Source organism: Somniosus microcephalus, chromosome 32, assembly GCF_052327205.1.
Source record: "Somniosus microcephalus isolate GS21.2 chromosome 32, FLI_Smic_1.0, whole genome shotgun sequence".
Taxonomy (NCBI): Eukaryota; Metazoa; Chordata; class Chondrichthyes; order Squaliformes; family Somniosidae; genus Somniosus; species Somniosus microcephalus.
Genome location: NC_141018.1, coordinates 25,371,865 through 25,396,140, shown reverse-complemented (window position 1 = coordinate 25,396,140; position 24,276 = coordinate 25,371,865). Strand labels below are relative to the sequence as shown.

Genomic DNA, 24,276 nt, shown 5'->3' with positions numbered 1-24,276 from the left:
AGAGTGCTACCCACTGAGCCACCGCTGACAATGTGCTCCATGGTGAATAGCCTGCTGACATTCCCTGTCTAGGCTAACAAATGATGGGCACTTGGGTGAGCTCTAAGAATATGCGGCTCGCACCCATGAAACGAAACCCTAGCAAACGTTAGCACTATGGAAGAGGAAGGTTTAAAGCTGCCTTAAAAATAGCAGCTTCTCACTATGATGTGAGCATGGGCTTTACTAGGGATTAGCTATGATGTACTGTTTCAGTAGAGAAAGTTAATTAACATTCCAGTAAACATCAAACTGCTCTCCGATTATGTTAAGATGACAGTGTTACGTGGGACAGGAAAAACCCAGCAGAGAAGAGACCCAAAACAATTAATTTAAATCCACATTCCTCATTGGGCCACCGTGATGGGAAAATACCTTCACTGACACATTAATCTTTCATTCGCTGGTTTCTTTTCCTTAATGCACGTAGAAAGAATAAAGTTGATTATTTCAATTGCTATATTCCATAACTTGAAATATCAAGGAAGTGAATTAAAATAACTTAAAGAAAATTGATTTCGACAACAAATGTCTTTATTTAATGAAAATAGCTTCCCATCAGAAAAAGGATACCCAATTTTCAGTATTAATCTAAACTTATTACAAAGAATTTACAGCTCAGAAACAGGCCATTCGGCCCAGCTGGTCCATGCCGGTGTTTATGCTCCACACGAGCCTCCCACCCCTCTTCATCTCACCCTATCAGCATATCCTTCTATTCCTTTCTCCTTCATGTGTTTATCCAGCTTCCCCTCAAATGCATCAATGGATGTATGGAGCCAAGGCATTTTGTGTCTCACTAATTGAAGTTAGGCTGCTGGCATAGACAACATTAGGTATTTTAGTCAGCCAGGTGTGTGACTAATGCAGAAAATTGTCAGCATGTTTTCAAGTCCCAAAACCAAGCTAATGAGAAATCCAAATGAAAAGCAAAAAAAAACCCTCCAGTTATTGGAAATCTGAATCAAAAACAGAAAGTGCTGGAAACCAGCAGACAGCATCTCTGGAGGGAGCAGGCAAGTTAACATTTCAGGTGTCGGCTACTGACGCTCCTCAATGTGACATTTGTGTTGATGCTAAGGCTGGTATTCGTGATTACTTTATTTTTTTTAATTCATTCCTGGGATGTGGGCGTCGCTGGCAAGGCCAGCATTTATTGTCCATCCCTATTTGCCCTTGAGAAGGTGGTGGTGAGCCACCATAAACCGCTGCAGTCCGTGTGGTGAAGGTGCTGTTGGGGAGGGAGTTCCAGGATTTTGACCCAGTGATGAAGGATCGGCGATATATTTCCAAGTCAGGCTGATGTGTAACTTGGAAGGGAACTTGGAGGTGGTGGTGTTCCCATGCGACTGCTGCCCTTGTCCTTCTAGGTGGAAGAGGTCGCGGGTTCGGGAGATGCTGCCGAAGAAGCCTTGGTGAGTTGCTGCAGTGCATCTTGTAGATGGTACACACTGCAGCCACGGTGCGCCGGTGGTGGAGGGAGTGAATGTTTAAGGTGGTGGATGGGGTGCCAATCAAGCGGGCAGTTTTGTCCTGGATGGTGTCGAGCTTCTTGAGTGTTGTTGGAGCTGTACTCATCCAGGCAAGTGGAGAGTATTCCATCACACTCCTGACTTGTGCCTTGTAGGTGGTGGAAAGGCTTTGGGGAGTCAGGAGGTGGGACACTCGCCGCAGTATACCTAGCCTCTGACCTGCTCTTGAAGCCACAGTATTTATGTGGCTGGTCCTGTTAAGTTTCTGGTCAGTGGTGACTCCCAGGATGTTGATGGTGGGAGATTTGGCGATGGTAATGCCATTGAATGTCAAGGGGCGGTGGTTAGACCCGTTTGTTGGAGAATGCACATGTCCTTTATAGATTCCATATTAACTGGATTAAGCAAGAGCACATATTAAGTACATGAACAGCTGTGCGAATAATAGAGGAAGGCAAGATAAAGAAGGATTTCAGAAAGAAAAAACCTGCATATATGTAGCACCTTTCACAATCTCAGAACGTCCCAAAGTGCTTTACAGCCAATGGCCATTTATCAAGTGTAGTCAAATGTAGCAAAACACGGCAGACAGTAACAAGATAATGAGTAGATAATCTGTTTTAATGATGTTTGTTGAGGGATAAATATTGACCAGGACACTGGCAGAAGTCCCCTGCTCCTCTTTGAATAGTGCTGTGGGATCTTTTACACCCACCCGAGAGGGTAGACAGGGCCTTGGTTTAACATCTGATTGGAAATACAGCACCTCCGATAGTGCAGCGCTCCCTCAGTACTGCACTGGGAGTGTCCACCTAGATTTGTGTGCTCAAGTCTCTGGAGTGAGACTTAAATGCATGACCTTCTGACTCCGAGGCGAGAGTGTTCCCACTGAGCCAAGACTGACACCTTTTATGACAAAGTTCTCAATGGCAGAAAAGGAGACCAGATGGGTATGAAGCCAACTACGCACTGGCAGCTTGTTGGAATGAGAGAGAGTGACAGAAAGAGGACTGGGGTGCTGCCAGAGAGGAACAATTGGTGTGCTGCTAAAGGAAGAAGATTAGTCGGCTGATGGATATACTGCATTTAATCTTTGAAATGAAATGTCTTAGTCCTGCAATATTATTGAAAAGGATTATGCTGATGTGAGGATTAAATATATCCTTTTTAATCCAGAACAGGGATTCTGCAGTAATCCATTTTTAAAGTCATGGAGCTACTCGTGTTCAAGTGTTCAGCACTGATTTTTTTTTTTCCCCAATCTGGGTCAAAATCAGTAAAAGAGTGAAAGCAAGAACAAAATTAGCAACAACAACTTGCAATTATATAGCACCTTTCACCCAGTAAAACATCCCAAGGTGCTTCACAGGAGCGTAATCGGACAAAATTGACACCGAGCCAAAAGAAGGAGACATTAGGACAGAGGTAGGTTTTAAAGATTATCTTTAAAGAAGGAGAGAGAGTTGGAGAGGTTTAGGGAGGGAATCCCAGAGCTTGGGGCCTAGACAGCTGAATGCATAGCTGCCAATGGTTTTAATTAAGGGCTTTTAAAAAAAAATGTAACCAAATCATTACCAAGGGGGGAAATGGTGTCAGCAGAGAGATTTCTTACGAAACTGGACTGAATCCAGTTTGTATAATATTTACATAACCATTAATGTGGAAGCAGTATGTGCTCATTTAATTATAGCATTCTTGCTTAGTTGGTCTAAATTGGTAGCTCTGGTTACTGCAGGAGATAATCTACCTTTTAAGTGACAATTTGATGAGCTCACTTCTATGCTTTTGCACTGGTTTCTCCCTGAAATCTGGTGCCGATCACAATGGAGCAAGTGCAAATTACAAAGTTAGGTGCAATAAATGAGACTTCAGGCTTCCTGACTAATTCAGTTAAGGCAGCAAGCAGCTGTGTCATACAGAAGAAAGAGCTCCTTTTACAACCACCGGACGTCTCAAAGCGCTTTACAGCCAATGAAGTACTTTGTGAAGTGTGGTCACTGTTGTAATGTAGGAATCGCAGCAGCCTATTTGCGCGCAGCAAGCTCCCACAAACGGCAATGTGATAATGATCAGGTAATCATTTTTTTTGTGATGTTGAGTGAGGATAAATATAGGCCGGGACACCGGGGATAACTCCCCTGCTCCTCTTCGAAAAAGTGCCATGGGTTCATTTGCATCCACCTGAGAGAGTAGACAGGGCCTCGGTTTAACGTCTTATCCAAAAGACGGCACCTCCGATGGTGCAGCAGTGCACTAGCGTGTTGTAATGTGGGAAATGCAGCAGCCAATTATCTCGGGAGTGGGACTTGAATCCACAACCTTCTAACTCGGAGGCAAGAGAGCCATGGCAGTCGTAGAAACCAGGTACAGGAAACTTTGTTATATCCGGCACTGACGGGGCCGAGCTGTTGCCGATCTGTCAAAACTGCCGGACATACAAAGTTAATGTTGAAGCATACGGAGGTTTTCATCTCCGTATCTGACAACAAACACTGTTGCTTAGCAACAGCTTCTAAACAGTCGGCTGCAGCTGCAAGCGTCTCTAGCTGAAGCTGTTGCTATAGCTACAGACCTTGCAGTGCCTGACTGGGGGAAAAAAAAAGCAACGAGAACTAAAAAAAAACGTATAGAAAACGGCTCCTGATTTTTGCCGTTAGATCGAGTATTCCGGACATATAACCTCCAGATAAACCAAAGTTTCCTGTATGTCCCATGTTTGATCTTGTGATAATCGTGTTGAGTTAGCTGGTCTCGACCAGCATGCACTTTAGGATTGCTAACTCTCCCAAGTTGGGGAGAGGAAAATCACCCAGGATTTTGTCTCCTGATTGCTATCCAGTGACCGCTGTTGAAAATTTTTAGGGGGACATTGGGTATGGATAGGATCAGGCTCGGCTGCAATACTGCCATGGCCAAATAGCGTGCTTACTGCCTTGCATGCAAAGAATGCCTACTTCGGTGAGGACCCCATGGAATCGTATCCCAGCAGGGAGCTAATATTTTCCGGAAGGAGTGAGAGAAACCATGAAATAACAAAAAGACTTTGCAGAAAATATTTAAGATCTAGCTTTAAATACTTAGAATACTTTGAGGCCGTTACCCCCCTGGACTGTTGCACAATATCTGCTATGTGAGAGGTGTTAGTCAAGCAGTTCTTAATTGTGTGAGAATTTGCGATTCTGCAAGAGGAAACCATCTCCAGGCACTACTGTGAAATTTTAATAAACGACGTCTCTTATGTATGACTTAATGACTGCTCCTGATCTGCAATCTGTAGATACTTTAAATAAAAAAGACATTGCTCCATATATTTTGCATATAGAGCAGTCCTTTGCTGTGGCATATTGCTACCTAAAAGAAGCATTATGTTGACCTTCACAAACAGAAACCATAATGATTATCGCTATCACACATCATAAAACTATGCTTTTAATATGACAAGGGCAGCGGAGGGATAACTACATTTGTGTTCCTCTCATGCCCTCTTCTGTGCAGTAATGCAATCTACACCACCGGATTCTTTTCTGTGCAAAAGATTTAGGGGCAGACTGTTCTGCATGAAGGCACTTTAGGCCGTTTTCTAGTTGTAATCATCTATGACTGAGGCTTTAAGACTGAGCACTCCAATCCCTTGCCTTATGAAGGTCGCGTTTAAACTGATAAAGGGATTCAATAGGGTAGATAGAAAGCATTTACTCTGGTGGGGGAGTCCAGAACGAGAGGGCATAATCTTAAAAGTAGAGCCAGGCCATTTAGGAGTGAAAGTTGACAATATTACTTTAAATTGTGGGAGTAGGACAAAGAGAAGCGGGTTTAAATTAATGAAGAAAAATGTATACTGACTAAAGATGAGATTTCACTAGAGAGGATACAGAAGAGATTAATGAGGATGTTGCCAGGACTGGAGCATTTTAGCTATGAGGAATGATTGGATAGGCTGGGATTGTTTTCTTTGGAACAGAGGAGGCTGAGGGGAGAACTTATTGAGGTGTCTAAAATTATCAGGGGCCTAGATCGAGTGGATAAGAAGTGTTAGATCCGGGTATCTTAATGTTGTGTCCTTCAATAATCAGACAAAAGACTGCAGGGAACGATCAACAGGTGTTTACTGAATGAGGGTTCAAACTGCAACTGACTGTACAGTTCACTACTCCGGGTTTATATACAGGTGTGGTCACTGCCGGTACTACAGGATACAGGAGCTGTAAAAAGTAGTTCTCCCCCTTAATAAAGGTACATACATTACAATTCCTCCCCTTTTAGATTAACAGTATCATAACACTCATTTAACAATTAAATATCAAACTAATTACAATTAACACTTTTAACATGCAACATTAACTGAAAATAGTCTATTTATAAATTCAGTCTTTGGGGAGGCTTCCTGATTCTTTCTGGACAACGCCTTTCCCGAGTGTCTCGCTCTTGGTGCGGAGGCAATTCTAACACCCTGTCGTCAGTTGATTCATCAGCTTCCAATGCTATTGTTTCTGAGGTAGATGCGACCTGTACGTCGGGTTCCTCACCAGGTACGTATGGCCGAGACATGGGGTTGACTCGTTCCTGTAACTCTAGGATCTGGTCAGCATGGCGTCTCACAATGTTCTCCCCAACATCCACTGTGTACATTAGTGGCCCCTGCCGTGTGCATATCGTTCCTGGTTGCCATTTCTCTGTTCGGTAGTCGCGGGTCAAGACTGGTTGCCCTACATTGAAGCTCCTTGTCGGCTTCTCATTGATGTGCTGGGATTGCTTATTCTCAACATCTCTTCGTACATTTGGTCTGAGCAAATCCAGACGAGATCTCAACCTTCGGTTAAAGAACATCATGGCCGGGGCCTAGTTGGTGACTGCATGTGTTGCATTTCTGTAGGCTAACAGGAAATTGTCCACCTTATGCTGCAGTGGAATGTCGTCATCGCACATGGCCTTTACTGCTTTTATAAAGGTTTGTACGAACCACTCAGCCAATCCATTTGTGGCTGGATGATACGGGGCGGATGTGTAATGCCTCACCCCATTCCTTTTCATAAATCTTCGAAACCCTTCGGACACAAACTGTGGTCCGTTATCAGAGCAAATCTGCTCTGGCAAGCCGTTCCTGGCAAAAATGGTCCGTAGGACTGCAATAGTTTTCTCCATGGTGGTGGAGGACATTTTGATCACCTCAGGCCATTTCGAGTGCGCATCCACGGCTATTAAAAACATTGAGTGGACCAGCAAAATCAATATGCACCCATTGCCATGGAGATGAGGGCCACTCCCATGGGTGTAGAGGGGCATGTGGTGGTGCATTTTGGACCTTCTGCCATCCTGAGCAGCTCTTTGTCAGGTCCTCGATTTGCTGATCGATCCCCGGCCACCACACATAAGCCCTAGCAAGGCTTTTCATTTTCACCCCTCCCAGATGACCTTCGTGAAGCTCATTGAGCACTCTCTCCCTTAACTTGGGTGGAATTACCACTCGGGATCCACACATCAAGGTCCCCTGGCATACTGACAGCTGTTCTCTTCTGGATGAGAATGCTGGCAACAGTGAGTCGCCATGTGCTGGCCGTCCCTTCACCATCAAATCATATACCCGAGACAGTGTCGGGTCATTTCGGGTCTCCTCTATACCAGCGTTAGTTACTGGCAAGCATTCAATTATAGTCGAATGAAAATTTTGGACAGGATCCGCTGCTGGTGCTTCCTCCGCAGTAGACAGTGGCAGGCGTGATAGCCCATCAGCGTTTCCATGCTGTTTCGTGCCCTTATACTCGATATCATATTGGTGTGCCCCTAGAAAAAGGGACCATCTTTGTAGCCATTGCGCAGTCATCACCGGAACGCCCTTCTTTGGATTAAAGATGGAGACAAATGGTTGGTGGTCAGTCAGCAAGGTGAACTTCTGCCCGTGCAGATAGTGATTGAACTTTTTCACTCCCCACACTAGGCTGAGGGCCTCCCTGTCAATCTGGGCGTAGTTATGCTTGGCTGAGGTTAGTGACCGAGACGCAAAGGCTACTGGCCTCTCCGAGCCGACCAGGAATTTGTGCGACAGCGCCGCTCCAATGCCATAGGGTGATGCATCAGATGCCAACCGAGTTGGTAGTGCTGGGTTGAAATGAGCCAACACCTCTTTTGATGTGATCAATGCTTTGCTCTTCTGGAAAGCTCATTTACATTCGTCACTCCACTTCCATGGTAACCCCGTTTGCAGTAGGGTGTTCAGTGGGTGTAGTACGGTAGACAAATTCGGCAAGAACTTATGCTAGTAGTTCACCAGCCCGAGGAATGACCTCAGTTGTGACACATTTTCCGGTGCTGGAGCCTTGACTACTGCCTCAATCTTTTCAGGGGACTTATGTAACCCCTCTTTATCAATAACATGGCCACAATACGAGATCTACTTCTGGAAAAACTCGCATTTGTGGCGATTAGCTCGGAGCCCATATTCCTTCAATCTAGTGAGCACCTGCTCCAGGTTGGCGAGGTGATCACTGTCATTTTCGCCCGTGACCAGGATGTTGTCCAAATAACACTGGGTCCCTGGAATCCCTTGCAGGACTTGTTCCATTGCCCTTTGCCAAATAGCCGGAGCTGATGCTACCCCGAACACCAGCCGGTTATATTGGTAGAGACCTTTGAGTGTTGATTGTGAGGTACTGTTTTGAGGCTTCTTCTACCTCCATTTGCAGGTACGCCTGGGCCAGATCAATCTTAGTGAAGCGTTTCCCTTCAGATAGCGAGGCGAAAATATCTTCAATCCGCGGAAGCGGATATTGTACAGTGTGAAGGACTGGGTTCACTGTCACCTTAAAGTCCCCACAGATGCGAACCTTCTTTGGTTCCCCAGGCATATTACTCAACGACCTCTTCATTACAGGAACGATGGGTGTAGCCCACTCGCTCCAGTCCACTTTGGACAGTACTGAACATTCCAAACCTTCCAGCTCTGCTTCGACGGCTGGGCGGATCGCATAAGGTACCGGTCTGGCCTTAAAAAACTTTGGGCTTGCATTTTCCTCTATTTTGATCATCGCTGTTATGCCTTTTAGTGTTCCGAGTCCCTGCTGGAACACTTTTTGTGCGTCAGTTAGCATTTTTGACAGTCGTCCAGGTGTGACGTCGTCATCCTTTTTGGCATCTACAGTCAGTGCTTGTATGGAATGCCAATCTAGCTGTATCTTCCGGATCCATTCACATCCTAGTAGTGGTGGTCCTCTATCTGGCAATACATATAGGTCCATTTTTGGTGTTTCCTTGCCGTTATATATAACGTTCACCCTTATTTTTCCTTTGGGGTAGACTTTTTGCCCCGTGTACGTCTTCAAGACAATCTTTGTATCTCTCAAAGGTATATGTGAGAATAGCCGCTTGTAGTCCCTTCGGTTTATGACTGTTAGGGCTGATCCTGTGTCCAATTCCATTTTCACTTGGACTCCTGCTATCTTGAGCGTGACCCAGATAGTTTGGTGATCCTCCGTTTTGATCACATTATGTAGTTTCAGACAACCCAGCTCCTTGCTTCCGGAGTCTGTATCACTCTTCTGTTCATCCGAACTACTCTCCATCACCTTATGTACCTTCTTGTACTTCTCCTGTGGAGATTTCTTGCTGCTGGTTTTCTTTCCCGACCTGCAGACTCTTGCTATGTGTCCTACTTTTCCACACTGTCTGCACACTTTGTCCTTGAACCAGTAATCATTATGGTCGTGTGTTGTTCTGCCGCAGCGATAGCACTTCACTGTTCCGTATGACATTTCATTTGTGCCATATTCTTGCGGTCTCCGTTGTATCTCTGCAGCGCCCCGTGCTGCTGCTTTGTGTGATACTACAATGCTGAAAGCCTTGTCCAGCGTAAGATCCTTTTCTGATAGAAGCCGTTTCTGGGTTCCTTCACTTTGAAGCCCACACACAAACTTGTCCCTTAAAGTATCTGCTAGTCCCATTCCAAACTGGCAGTGTTTCGATAGCTTGCGCAGTTCCGTTAAATACTCAGCATTGCTTTCATCTTTATGCTGGTTCCTTTTGTGAAACTTAAATCTTTCTGCTATCAGCAGCGGTGTGGGGTTTAAGTGGTCCAGTAAGATTGACACTGTTTTCAAAATCCTTTTCTACTGGCTTCTCTGGGGTTACTAGGTTTCGTAGTAAGCCATACGTTTTTGCACCCATTGAATTCAACAATACCAGCGCTTTCTTGTCATCTGGCACTTCATTCGCCTTGCAGTATACTTCTATGCATTCGACATATGTCGTCCAATCTTCGACTTCATTGTCGAACGCTGTGATACTGCCACTCTTCGGCATTTTTGGGTGTGGTTAGACTGGCTTAAAATGGCGTCTCCCGCGCTTTCCTTTCTTCCCCGCTGCAGCTTAAAATGGCGTCTCCCGCGCTTTCCTTTCTTCCCCGCTGCGGCTTAAAATGGCGTTTCCCGCGCTGCTGCCAACGCCGCTCTCGGCGGTCCTCGTGGCAAATGGCGACGCCCTGTGGGTTTCATGCGCTGCTCCTGCACTGCTGCCAATGCCGCTCTCTGCGGTCCTCGTGGCAATGGCAGCACCTCGCGTTTTCCTGCGCGCCTCTCCCCCCCCGTTGACGCTGCTCGGCCCTTGAACACCGGCTGCGCTCTGCTCTCTCTCGTCTCTCTTCCCCCGTTGACGCTGCTCGGCCCTTGAACACCGGCTGCGCCCTGTGCGCTCTGCCCTCTCTCCCCCATCGATGCTGCTCGGCCTTTTTCTGTGCCACTCGGTCGACTCTAGCCGCCGCTGTCCGGGAAGGGACTGCGCAGTACCTGTTGCCAGCCCGTTTCGCTGGACCACCGTGACTGGAAAGCCAAGCCTGGCTCTTGACTGCCTCCCCTGCGATGCCCGTGCTTCTGGACTCGACCTCCTTCCACTGTTCTCCAGGAGCGAATCCCTGGGAGGTGATGCAGAGTTGCAGGTAGGTTCGAATCTTTGTCGTCGCCAATGTTCGATCCGGGTATCTTAATGTTGTGTCCTTCAATAATCAGACAAATGACTGCAGGGAACGATCAACAGGTGTTTACTGAATGAGGGTTCAAACTGCAACTGACTGTACAGATCACTACTCCGGGTTTATATACAGGTGTGGTCACTGCCAGTACTACAGGATACAGGAGCTGTAAAAAGTAGTTCTCCCCCTTAAAGGTACATACATTATAAGAAGGACCTATTTCCCTTAGCTGCGAGGTCAGTAACCAGGGGGCATGGATTTAAAGTAATTGGTAGAAGGATTAGAGGGGAGTTCAGGAGAACTTTTTTCACCCAGAGGGTGGTGGGGGTCTGGAACTCACTGCCTGAAAGGGTGGTAGAGGCAGAAATCCTCATTGCATTTAAAAAGTACTTGGATATGCGCTTGAAGTGCCGTAACCTGCAGGGCTACGGACCAAGAGCTGGAAAGTGGGATTAGGCTGGAGAGCTCTTTCTCGGCCAGCACAGACACAATGGGCAGAATGGCCTCCTTCTGTGCCGTAAATGTCTATTATTCTATGATCAGTAGTTCTTCGCACAGAGTGATCAACACATGGAATGCATTTTCAGATAGAATAGTGGAGGAGAAGTCCTAGAATTATTTAAGAAACAATTAGATACTGCAATGGGGAAAACTATAAGCCTTTTCCAGCTGGATGAACTAAATTGGGTCAAATGGCCTTCCTCATCCGTAATTATCTTGTCATCTTTGATAAATTACTGTGGTGGGTAATTAAAAACATCCAGTTAGCTGTTGGTTGAGATTGTTCAAACGTATCTTTCAAAAGAAGGTAAAAATGAGTCATTATAAATGTAAATGAATCTGACTTGTTATTCTGAATGCTAAAAATGTGACAATAGAAAATGTTGACATACGCAGCATGTTAGTCAACATCTAAAAGGGAAAGAAAGCTTCAAATGGAGACCTTTGTCACATTGTTTCTGTGGTGCCGACGACAGTTGATTTTATTGAAGCAGAACGGTCTGTGTTGAACGGGACCTCAAATTCAAACATTTTTTTGGCATCAAAAACAGAATTGTCCACACTACAGAAATGTGTGAATACAACGAAGTTCCTAAGTGCTGAGAAATGCAGATACTGGGAACCATGTCTAATTAATATCTGACTAAATGTAAAGTTGAAAGCAGTAACAAAAATCTGTAGTGTACACAACCACATATATCCCTCTAAAGATGGTCAGTTGGCCAGAAAAAAAGGATTGGTAACTACTTAAGTCTTCCAGGCACGGGAGCCAGCATGTCTTTGTGATTCCAGGTCCTGGTAAGTGGTATGTGCAGTGTTTTTAAAGTTATTCATCAGTAAGAAGTAATAGCATCCTGTGAATATTCATGAAGTCTTGTATAATAATAATAGTGAAATTGTGCAAATCACATGGATAATCTGTATTCATATGTGTGCTGTGCTTTAAGTAAATAAATAAATTATTCTTTCTCTGTCTCCTGATCAATCTTGCTGTAGAAAAAACAGTTCATGCATAATGTGTCAGTTAATGAAGTATTATTTCTTGTCTGCGCAGAAAATTCTTCCACAATCCAGTTCCTCAGATTTGCATCTGAGTAGAAAGAGGACAGTGGGTTTGGAGCACGTCCGAGGTCCTGAAGACGAGTTCTGTGATTCAAATCTTACACTATGCTGCAGAGCCGACCTGTGCTAGGATCCTCCATAGGTCACCTCTATACAAGCTGGAACACCTCCAGCAAATTAGAGAGATACATCATTCCACTGACTGGTGCTGGCCCTTCAACCCCCTCCACATACCCAGAGCACAGTGGAGAAGGTCATTTACATGCTGTAGCAGCCCATTCAAAATGCCAATGGCACTGTGCAGTCAGGCAATACCCTGCTGTACAGTGACGTGACAAAATTGCAGAATATGCAATTTGACTGGTTGAGAAGCCAGGACTTTCCTCCCCCTTCCCAGTTCGGAACTGTAACCATTCAGATGACACTTGAGTGTTCGGAAGACAACTCAAGTTAGGGATATAGGGTAGCGTTACCATCTTCTGTGACGGATATTGCTCCAAATCCAGAGTAGTCCAGTGGAAGAGCATTCCAGTGATAAGTCCCTTGTAAAATCTGTAAATTGAACAAATACACGCAAAGATTTAAAAACAAACAATGGTAACATATTACATTCTTTAACCAGCGTTTCTTTATTTTTATTAATGTTAAAGTAGTGAACAGAAAGATTCATTTCAAATGTTGAAAAGGACATTTACTGGTTTAATATTGATTCTCTTTCACAGAGTAATGTAACAAAGTTTACTTTTATGTATAAACATTTGGAAGTATCTGAAATTACAGCCCAGGAGGAGGCCATTCAGCCAGTGCTTCGACTGGAGTTATATAATCTCATTTCCCTGTATCCTTATATTAATTGCTTTTCAAATAGTTATCCTGTTCTATTTTAAATTATGTTATTGTCTCAATAGCCACTTGTGGCAAAGTGTTTCATACTCTAACAACTCTCTATGTAAAACAAAACTTCTCTTCTAACTTCTAGTATAATCCTCAGACCATGTTCCTTTGTTGCCAATTAGCCAACTTGCTGAAACAATTTTTCACATTACCCACTCAAAACCATGCATAGTTTTGATAACCTCTTTTGGATCTCCCCTTAACATTCTCCGATCCAATGAAAAAAGCATCCGTTTTCAAGGTTTCCTTCACTGTTATGACACCTCTAGGCTGACACTCCAGTGCAGTGCTGAGGGAGTGCTGCACTGTCAGAGGTGCTGTCTTTCAGATGAGACGTTAAACCGAGGCCCCGTCTGCGCTCAGGCGAATGTAAAAGATCGCATGGCACTATTTCGAAGAAGAGCAGGGGAGTTATCCCCGGTGTCCTGGCCAATATTTATCCCAAATCAACATAATTAAAAACATTATTTGCTATTTGTGGGACCTTGCTGTGCGCAAATTGGCTGCTGCATTTCCTACATTACAACAGTGACTACCCTTCAAAAGGTATTTCATTGGCTGTAAAGCTCTTTAGGACATCCTGAGATCATATAATGTGATAATGACCTGATAATCTTTTTTAGCGATGTTGATTCAGGGATAAATATTAGCTAGGACACCGGGGATAACTCCCCTGCTCTTCTTTTAATAGTGCCATAGGATCTTTTACCTGAGAGGGCAGACGAGGCCTCGGTTTAAAATCTCATCTGAAAGACAGCACCTCCAACAGTGCAGCACTGCCTCAGCACAGCACTGGAGTGTCAGCCTGGATTTTTGTGCTCAAATCTCTGGATTGGGACTTACATAGGATTACATAGGATATACGGCACAGAAACAGGCCATTCGGCCCAACCAGTCCATGCCGGCGTTTATGCTCCACTCGAGCCTCCTCCCATCTTTCCTCATCTAAATCTATCAGCATAACCCTCTATTCCCTTCTCCCTCATATGCTTGTCCAGCCTCCCCTTAAATGCATCTATACTATTCGCTTCAACAACTCCCTGTGGTAGCGAGTTCCACATTCTCACCACTCTCTGGGTAAAGAAGTTTCTCCTGAATTCCCTATTGGATTTCTTGGTGACCATCTTATATTGATGGCCTCTAGTTATGCTCTTCCCCACAAGTGGAAACATTCTCTCTCTCCACTCTTATCAAAACCTTTCATAATTTTAAAGACCTATTAGGTCACCCCTCAGCCTTTTTTCAAGAGAAAAGAGACCCAGCCTGTTCATCCTTTCGTGATATCTATACCCTCACATTTCTGGTATCATCCTTGTAAATCTTCTCTGCACCCTCTCCAGTGCCTCTATATCCTTTTTATAATATGGTGACCAGAACTGCACGCAGTACTCCAAGTGTGGTCTAACCAAGGTTCGATATAGGGTTAGCATAACTTCCCTACTTTTCAATTCTATCCCTCTAGAAATAAACCAGAGTGCTTGGTTTGCTTTTTTTATGGTCTTGCTAACCTGTGTCGCAACTTTTAGTGATTTGTGTATTTGTACTCCGAGATCCCTTTGTTCCTCTACCCCACCTAGACTCACCCCCTGCAAGTGATAAGTGACCTCCCTATTCTTCCTACCAAAATGTAATACCTCACATTTATCTGTGTTGAACTCCATTTGCCAATTATTTGCTCATTCTGCAAGTTTATTAATGTCCTCCTGTAACTTGTTGCAGTCGTCCTCAGTATTGACTATCCCCCCCCAATTTGGTGTCATCCACAAATTTAGAAATTGTGTTTTTGATTCCTAAGTCTAAATCGTTAATGTAAATTGTGAACAGCAGTGGTCCCAGCACTGACCCTTGTGGAACACCACTACCCACCTCCTGCCACTGTGAATAGCGACCCTTTACTCCCACTCTCTGTTTTCTGAGTTGAACCCACAACCATCTGACTCCGAGACGAGGGTGCTCCCCACTGAGTCACAGCTGACACACTGTCCACTTGAGGGTTGTACTAATGTCCTTAATTTTTCAGGAAGGATTTTCCCTAATTGAAGCTCACAAATGGTGGAAAGCAGTCCGTAGAGCAGATTGTGTGCTCTTTGGGTCTAAAGTTAAGGTAAGAAGTTGCAGATCATTTTTTTTTCAGGACCAATAGACTCCACCCTATTTTACCAGCTTGTTTTGTTTTAATTTTAGACTTGATGGACAAGCTTTTAATCCATCTCCTCATCTCTGCCTTGGGTTGCCTCTCACTGATGTAGCTGTTTGCACGTTCTTTGCTCTTGAATTTCTATTGTCTGATATAAAATTCATCTGACAGGTGATTCGACTGAGACCTCTTTCTTTCACCTCCACCTTCTCGAGGGCAATTAGGGATGGGCACTAAATGCAGGCCTTGCCAGCGATGCCCACATCCTGTGAACAAATACATTTTAAAAAATCATGTTGGGGATTTTCTATTTTATCATTTGATATCCTTTTTTAGGATGCTCAAGAATCTTCCACCAGCACCAAGTACAATATTTTGAAGAAGGGTTCGACCCGAAACGTCAACTCAAATTTCTCTCCACGGATGTTGCCTGACCTGCTGAGTTTTTCCAGCATTTTCTGTTATTACAGTGACTCAGTTTTCCCCAACTGTAATGCGTCCTGAAGACAGCTTGAAGTTCTATTTCAAGTTAATTTACGACAGTTAACAAGTCTTTTATTAAAATCCAGTGTCACGTAAATGTGTTGCATTTAAATATAACTTTTGGAAGTTTACAGCACAGAAAGAGACCATTTGTCTTATTCGAGGTGAAATTCAAATACGGCGGCTTGCAAAATCCAATAGTGGACCGGCCGCCCGTTGTAAATCCTTCCCAATGTTCCATTCCATTTGAAAATCGGACGGGTTGTCTCATCTACTGCCTGATTTTTGTCCCCCATTGAAGTTGAATCTCACCCCATTGTGTCTGGCGACTCGGAGCAGTCCAAAACAAATCCCACTGTCCTCGCTCACTTTTTCTCTCTCGCTCTCGTTCTCTCGCTCACCTTTTTCTCTCTCGCTCTCTCTTCGCTCTCGCTCTCGCTCTCTCTTCGCTCTCGCTCTCGCTCTCTCTTCGCTCTCGCTTTCTCTCGCCCTTCTCTGCTCCAATAGAATTAGTCCCAGTAGCTGAAGTCTCTCCTCATAACTATAGTTTCCCATCCGTGGCTTCATCCTGGCAAAAATAATTGTTTAAAGTATCTTTACGCAGCAGACAAATGCATAATATCTAACTGGCATTTTTATCTGCCTAAGAGGAACTAAAAACTTGATGAGGAATCAAAGTAATTTGAGAGTTCATGTTGTGAAATCACACTGTGATATCTAAGAATAGAATTTTTTTTTTAAATGTTTCAGTTTACAAACCGCAGAGTATCTGAACATGTTTGATATTAAGGAGCTTTGACAGTTCATGTACAGTAAGTCAGAATTATTCTATTCTGACAAACTGAAAATGTAAAAAAAGCACAGTTGTAATCTTCCTTTGTTCTCTTCCTTTTCCCCCTCCTCTAGAATGAAAGCCGCATGTTTCGAGTGCAGTTCAGTGGAGATTCACACGAGCAAGCACTGGAGCACTGCTCTAGCTGTGTGCAGAAACTCCTTCAGTATATAGATGTACAGAATCCCGATGGAAAGAATCTGAAGCAAGCTCTACAGTTGAGCCAGCCAGCAAACACCAGCCACTCTGGAAGTTTGGAGCTTGAGGTAGGATAGCAGAGGGTAAATTAACCCCTCCTGCCCAACCCCAGTTTATTTTGCACCACAATTGAGCTGAATCGACCTGAAATTTCTATTAGAGAATATGCAACAGTGTCACGTTAACATGCCATCAAAATATTCGAGATGATCCCTCTCGATAACATGAATGCCCTGTACCTGTGAAATCTCATGCACCACTGACAAGCAACTTATCTGCAAGTGGCGTTACAGACTAGGTCACATTAAAAGCTCCACGGTGTGAGAAGCATCACTATTCATGCTGGTGTTGGTGAGCAATCCCAGCTGTCATGTCCTCATGCTTATCCTTTAAGCTACTACCTCAGCAAGAGTACGCCATGGCCCGAAATCCTCTACGAGCTATTTATCAACCCCATCCTTTGCCTCATTATGAAGAGCATATGACTGAGATTGCGAAAGCTGTGGAGATTATTCCGATTACATTTTAGGGTTTTGTTTTTTAGTAGCTTTGAACAAGTGTGAGTCACTTGTTATATCTGAAATGATTACAGTGAGCAGCAAAACTGGAGTCCGTAGCATTCAAACAGACAGCTCTTCAATGGCAGGAGTGAAACCTGATGCAAAGGAAGATGGTAGCAACATACTACGGATGCTGGAAATCCGAAATAACAACAGGAAACGCTGGAAAAACTCAGCAGGCCAGCGCAGCATCGGTGGAGAGAGAAACAGAGTTAACGTTTCAGGTCAATGACCTTCAGAACTGGAAAAAAAAGCAGGAAATGGAAAGCAAGTTTCAAATCAAAAATCAAATCAACTTTTATTGTCATTGTTAGTGCACAAGTGCAGTACAACGAAATGTAGGCTTGCGGCTCCCGAGAGTGTACATTTAGATTAAGACATTTAAACATTCAACATACATTTGGCTTGTAATACATTAACATAAACATAACCATAATAAAGTGCATTGGCAGATGTGCAGGCTTTAGAGTTTATTTGTGGAGTTCAGTAGGATGACAGCCCTGGGAAAGAAGCTGTTCCTAAATCTGGTCGTACGGGTGCGAATGCATCTGTAGCGTCTCCCAGATGGCAGGAGGGCGATCAGACTGTGGCTGGGGTGGGTAGGGTCTTTGATGATGGACCATGACCTCCGTAAACAGTGTTTCTGGTATATGTGCTCTATGGTCGGTAGCCGGGTGCCGGTAATGTGTTGGGCAGTTTTGACTACCTGCTGCAGGGCTTTCCGGTCATAGTAGCTACAGCTGCCATACAATACTGTGATACAGTTTGTCAGGATGCTCTCTATTGTGCAGCGGTAAAAGTTAGAGAGGATCAGGGGTGACGGGTTGCATCCCTTCAGCCTCCTTAGGAAATATAGGCGCTGCTGGGCCGCCTTCACCAGAGAGGAGGTATTGAGGGACCAGGAAAGGTCTTCCGTGATGTGGACTCCGAGGAACTTAAAGCTGTCCACCCTTTCCACCACAGCCCCGTGGATGGGGGTGTGACTTCTGCCTTTAGACTTCCTGAAGTCCACAATGATTTCTTTGGTTTTCTTGATGTTAAGGGCCAGGTTGTTATCGGCGCACCACTTCACGAGATGCTGGACCTCCTCCCTGTAGGCTGACTCATCATTGTTGGTGATCTGGCCTACTACCGTGGTATCATCCGCAAACTTGATGGTGGTGTTGGAACCATGAACAGCCACACAGTTGTGGGTGAAGAGGGAGGGGTGAAAGAACAAAAGGGATGGTCAGTGATAGGATAGAAAGCAGGAGAGATTAAGAGACATTGAGAGACATTAAGAGATATTCAAGGCAAGGGGAGGTGGTAATGGGATAGGCTAAGGAACAAAGGATGGCTCTAGATGGGGTGTGAATTGCGCTGGCAGAATGAAGGACAGCTGAAGGGAGGGAAGAAAAAATAAAAAGTGTGGATTAAAAAAAGAAAATATATATATGTGACATGGGCCGAGGTTATGATCTGAAATTGTTGAACACTATGTTGAGGCCAGAGGGCTGTAAAGTGCCTAATTGAAAGATGAGGTGCTGTTCCTCGAGCTTACGCTGAGCTTCCGTGGAACAATGCAAGAGGCCGAGGATGGTGAGGTAGGACGGTGCAAAGGAAGATGGTGTGCTTGTCGGAGGCCAGTCATCACAGCACCAGCACATCCCAGCACCAGCACATCACTGCAGGAGTTCCTCGGGGACTTTCTGCTGCTTTATTAATGACCTATCTTAAGGTCAGGAATGTGGCTGTTTGTTGACAATCCCACAGTATTCAGCTCCATTCACAGCTCTTCTGAAAATGAAGCCGCCCATGCCAGCCTACAAACAGGACCTGGATAACATCCAGACTTGAGCTGACAAGTGACAGGTAACATTTGTAACATTATCCAGGTAATGATAATCTTGAACAAGACAAAACCCAGCCACCTCCGCTTGTTCTTCAATAGCACCACCATCACTGAGCCACCATGAAGATCCTGGCGATCACCATTGACCAGAAGCTGAACTGGATCAACCATATCAACACTGTGTCCTGCTTTTTTAGCCAGAGGTTGCGTAGAGTTGCTCACATCCTGACTCCTCAAAACCTCTTCACCTTCTACAATGCTCAAGTCAGGAGTATGATGGAATACTCACCACTTGCCTGGATATGTCGTCTTCTTCTTAGGCAGTCCCTCGGAACCGAGGATGACTTGCTTCCACATTAAAAATGAGCTCTCAGGTGACTGCTGAGTCCAATGCGGGACCTACAGTCTCTGTCATAGATGGGACAGACGGTGGTTGAAGGGGCGGGTGGGTGGGGCGCTACTTCCGCTGTTTGCGCTTCGCTTCCGCTTGCTCCCAGTGAAGAGACTCGAGGTGTTCGCTGCCTTCCTGGATGCTTCTCCTCCACTTTGTATGGTCTTGGGCCAGGGATTCCCAGGTGTCGGTGGGGATGTTGTACTTTTTCAAGGAGGCTTTGAGGGTGTCCTTGAAGCGTTTCCTCTGCCCACCTGGGGCTCTCTTGCCGTGTCGGAGCTCCGAGTAGAGCGCTTGTTCTGGGAGTCTCGTATCGGGCATCCGGACAATGTGACCCATCCATCAGAGCTGATCGAGCGTGGTCAAAGCTTCGATGCTGGGGATGTTGGCCTGAGCGAGAACACTGACATTGGTGCGCCTATCCTGCCAATGGATTTGCAGGATCTTGCAGAGGCAGCATTGGTGGTACCTCTCCAGTGCTTTGAGGTGCCTGCTGTACATGGTCCATGTCTCTGAGGCATACAGGAGGGCGGGTATTACTACTGCTCTGTAGACCATGAGCTTGGTGCCGGGTTTGAGGTCCTGGTCTTCAAATACTCTCTTCCTCAGGCGACCGAAGGCTGCACTGGCACACTGAAGGCGGTGTTGGACTTCGTCATCGACATCTGCCCTTGTTGACAGTAGGCTCCCGAGGTATGGAAAGTGGTCCATGTTGTCCAAGGCCTTGTCATGGATTTTGATAATCGAGGGCCAGTACTGTGTGGCGGGGGCAGGTTGGTACAGGATCTTTGTCTTACAGATGTTTAGTGTAAGGCTCATGCTCTCGTACACTTCGGTGAAGGTGTTAACGATGGTTTGGAGTTCGACTTCCGAGTGTGCACAGACGCAAGCGTCGTCTGCATACTGTAATTTGACGACAGAGGAAGGGACGACCTTGGATCTGGACTGGAGGCGACGGCGGTGGAACAGCTTCCCGTTTGTTCTGTATATTAGCTCCATTCCAGCGGGGAGCTTACTGAGGGTGAGATGGAGCATTGCTGCAAGGAAGATCGAGAAGAGCGTTGGTGCGATGACACAGCCTTGCTTGACCGCAGTCCGTACATGAATTGGGTCTGTGGTGGAACCGTTGGTCAGGATCACGGCTTGCATGTCGTCATGAAGCAGGCGGAGGATGGTGACAAACTTTTGAGGGCAGCCGAATTTGAGGAGGACACTCCATAATCCCTCATGGTTGACCGTGTCAAAGGCCTTTGTGAGGTCAAAGAAGGCCACGTACAGCGGCTGGTGCTGTTTCCTGCATTTCTCTTGTAATTGGTGCGCGGTGAAGATCATGTCCATTGTGCCCCTTAGTGGGCAGAATCCACATTGCGACTCTGGGAGGAACTCTTCAGCCACTGGGAGAAGGCGATTGAGGAGGATTCCTGCGATGACTTCCGATGTGCAGTTGCAACAACACTCAAGAAGCTCAACACCATCCAGATCAGAGCATGAATTACTTTTTTCTTTTCTCTCTTTTTCCCCATCCTCTCGTGTCCGACTTTCACTTCCTTTTCTCTCTCTTGTTCTGTTCTTTCTCCACAACCTAATTAGTTGGTGGACTTCCAATTCTCACTGAGTGAGAGAAAGCAAGACTGAAATGAAAATAGGGTTATCCCAGGATTGATAGTAGTTGTGAAAGATCCCTATTAAAACTGTAGACCCCATTGTTATAATCGAGGGCTTTCAGTATTGCTTTGGATGCTGGGATAGACCATAGCGAGAGGATTCGAGTACAGGAGCAAGGATGTCTTGCTGCAGTAGTACAGAGCCTTGGTGAGACCACACCTTGAGTATTGTGTGCAGTTTTGGTCGCCTTATCTGAGGAAGGATGTTCTTGCCGTGGAGGGAGTGCAGCGAAGATTCACCAGATACCTGGGATGGCAGGAATGATGTATGAGGAGAGATTGGGTCGATTGGGCTTATATTCGCTAGAGTTTAGAAGAATGAGAGGGGATCTCATTGAAACTTATAAAATTCTAACAGGACTAGACAGACTAGATGCAGGAAGGATGTTCCCGATGGCGGGGTAGTCCAGAACCAGGGGTCACAGTCTAAAGTTAAGGGGTAAGCCATTTAGGACTGAGATGAGGAGGAATTTCTTCACCCAGAGAGTGGTGAACCTGTGGAATTCTCTACCACAAAAGGCTGTTGAGGCCAATTCATTAAATATATTCAAGAAGGAGTTAGATATATTTCTTAAGGCTAAAGGAAATAGATAAGAGAGAACCAGTGGATGTGGTGTATTTGGACTTTCAGAAGGCTTTCGATAAGGTCCCACATAGGAGATTAGCGTGCAAAATTAAGGCACATGAGATTGGGGGCAAGGTATTGACTTGGATGGAGAACTGGTTGGCAGACAGAAAGCAAAGAGTTGGAATAAACGGGTCATTTTCCGAGTGGCAGGCAGTGACTAGTGGGGTACCGCAAGGATCGGCCCCAGGACCCCAGCTGTTCACAATATATATTAATGATCTGGACGAGGGAATTGGATGTAATATCTCCAAATTTGCAGATGACACAAAGCTGGGTGGGAGGGTAAGCTGTGAGGAGGATGTCGTGAAACTCCAGTACGATTTGGACAGGTTGGGTGATTGGGCAGAAACATGGCAAATGCACTATAATGTGGATAAATGTGAGGTTATCCACTTTGGTGGCAAAAACAGGAAGGCAGATTATTATTTGAATGGCAATAGATTGGGAGAAGGGGAAGTGCAAAGAGACCTGGGTGTTCTTGTGCACCAGTCGCTGAAGGTAAGCATGCAGGTGCAGCAGGCGGTTAAGAAGGCAAATGGTATGTTGGCCTTCATAGCAAGAGGGTTCGAGTACAGGAACAAGGATGTCTTGCTACAGTTGTACAGGGCCTTGGTGAGACCACACCTTGAGTATTGTGTGCAGTTTTGGTTGCCTTACCTGAGTAAGGACATTCTTGCCATGGAGGGAGTGCAGCGAAGATTCACTAGGCTGATACCTGGGATGGCAGGAATGATGTACGAGGAGAGATTGTGTCGATTGGGCTTATACTCACTGAAGTTTAGAAGATTGAGAGGGGATCTCATTGAAACCTATAAAATTCTGTCAGGCCTGGACAGACTAGATGCAGGAAGGATGTTTCTGATGGCCGGGGAGTCCAGAACCAGGTGTCATAGTCTAAGGATAAGGGGTAAGCCATTTAGGACTGAAATGAGGAGGAATTTCTTCACCCAGAGAGTGGTGAACCTGTGGAATTCTCTGCCACAGAGGGCGGTGGAGGCCAATTCATTAAATATATTCAAGAAAGAGTTGGATATATTTCTTAAGGCTAAAGGAATCAAGGGATATGGGGAGAAAGCAGGGACTGGGTACTGAATTTGGATGATCAGCCATGATCTCATTAAATGGCGGAGCAGGCTCGAGGGGCCGAATGGCCGACTCCTGCTCCTATCTTCTATGTTTCTACGTTTCTATGAGATCTTTCGTTATCCCGTCTCTCCAATGAGAGAAACCAAAATGCCAACACAATGCACCCATGTATAGGTGGGAGGCCAGGACAAATGCAGGCGAGCTGGTAAGCCTGTTTGTTTTCATTGTTTTATGTTGTAATAGCTGGGGGAGCCCGGCTTTGCCAGGGCTGTTTTGGGCCGGGCGGTTTAAATCGAGTCCCAGGCTTTGCGGCCTCTCTGTGTCCCTCTGTGAATCTGCTGCCGGGCAACATTTTAAATCGAGTCCCAGGCTTTTGGGCCCTGTCTCTGTGTCCCTCTCTCAATCTTCTGCCGGGCAACATTTCTACCTTTTAATACCTTGAAAGATGAAAGTGAAAGTACTTATAAAACGTTTTTGGTAAATCTTATTTTTAAAAGAGATACTAACTTTTTCGAAGCTGGATTAGCAGATTTTGAGCTGGAAGTAAATGGGGTTTTTAGCTTGAGGCAATGGCTGCCAGATCCCTGAGATGAAAACGATTAGTCCCGCCCACAGACGCAGCGATTGGGCAACCATCAGGCGACTGAACTGTAGGATTGGTCAATCGTGCCGGCACAGGATTGGTCGACCTTGACGTCAGTCAATCAATGCTACTTAGCAGATTTTTTGCATAACGCGCGAACAATTTTTGTCCGGCCGAAACGTAAATACGCCTAGGGCGGTTCTGGAATCGTTGGCTTTCTTTCGACATAACGCACGTGTAGGTACGCTCTATAACTTTCGAGTTAATTCAAGACAGACAGACAGATGGAATGACAGACAGAAGTATCCTTTTATATCTATCTATATATATAAAGCGGTACTTCTGTCTGTCATTCTGTCTGTCTGTCATCGCGTGTGCGTCTGTCGGGTATGCGCTCGAAAGTTACAGGGCGTACCTACGCGCGCGTTACCTCCAAAGAAAGCTTACGCTTCTGAGACGGTTTTAAGCGTATTTACGTTTTGGCCGGGCTAAAATCGCGCCCGCGGTATCCCAAAAACCTTCAACGTTCCGCTCATTAGCATCTCATTATCCGCTCATTAGCGACAGAGTGACCTCGAGCTCGACCAATCGTACGCCTGGTTGCTGGCGTGTGCCGCCGGGCCAATCAGTGTGTGTGTGGCCGGGCCTTATCGTTCTGAACCGAGGTGAGTCGCCGCCATCTTGATTCCAAACTTTTCCTTTCTTTTTCCCGCTTTCTGCGTCTTTAAAAAAAACGTTGCTTTTAAAACACATATTGTTTTTAAAAAAAAATGATTTAGAAATGAATTAACTTATCTAATCTCATTAATTTTCCTACCTTTCCCCATTTTTCCAGGTAGGCCTCGAAGCCTCGGCTTCTCCTTCGCACCCACGCCCGAGCTAGGCACCTCCCGGCCCCACTCGAAGGCTGGAGGGCCGAGCCTCAGCCCAGTGGCGCTAGGGTGCGCGCGCAGCAGGAG

The 24,276-nt window shown here is 45.5% G+C and overlaps 1 protein-coding gene across 2 annotated transcripts in view; it reads left to right on the top strand.

Annotated features, from left to right (window-relative positions):
- The window catches only part of LOC147097343 (meiotic recombination protein REC114-like), a 51,158-nt gene that overhangs the window by 15,485 nt on the left and 11,397 nt on the right, over positions 1–24,276 (top strand). For both annotated transcript variants that reach the window (XM_085972236.1, XM_085972237.1), the window contains exons 3-4: positions 14,945–15,028; positions 16,451–16,642. In XM_085972236.1, coding sequence (XP_085828362.1) covers positions 14,945–15,028; positions 16,451–16,642 — 276 coding nt within the window. The remainder of the gene's footprint in view (positions 1–14,944; positions 15,029–16,450; positions 16,643–24,276) is intronic.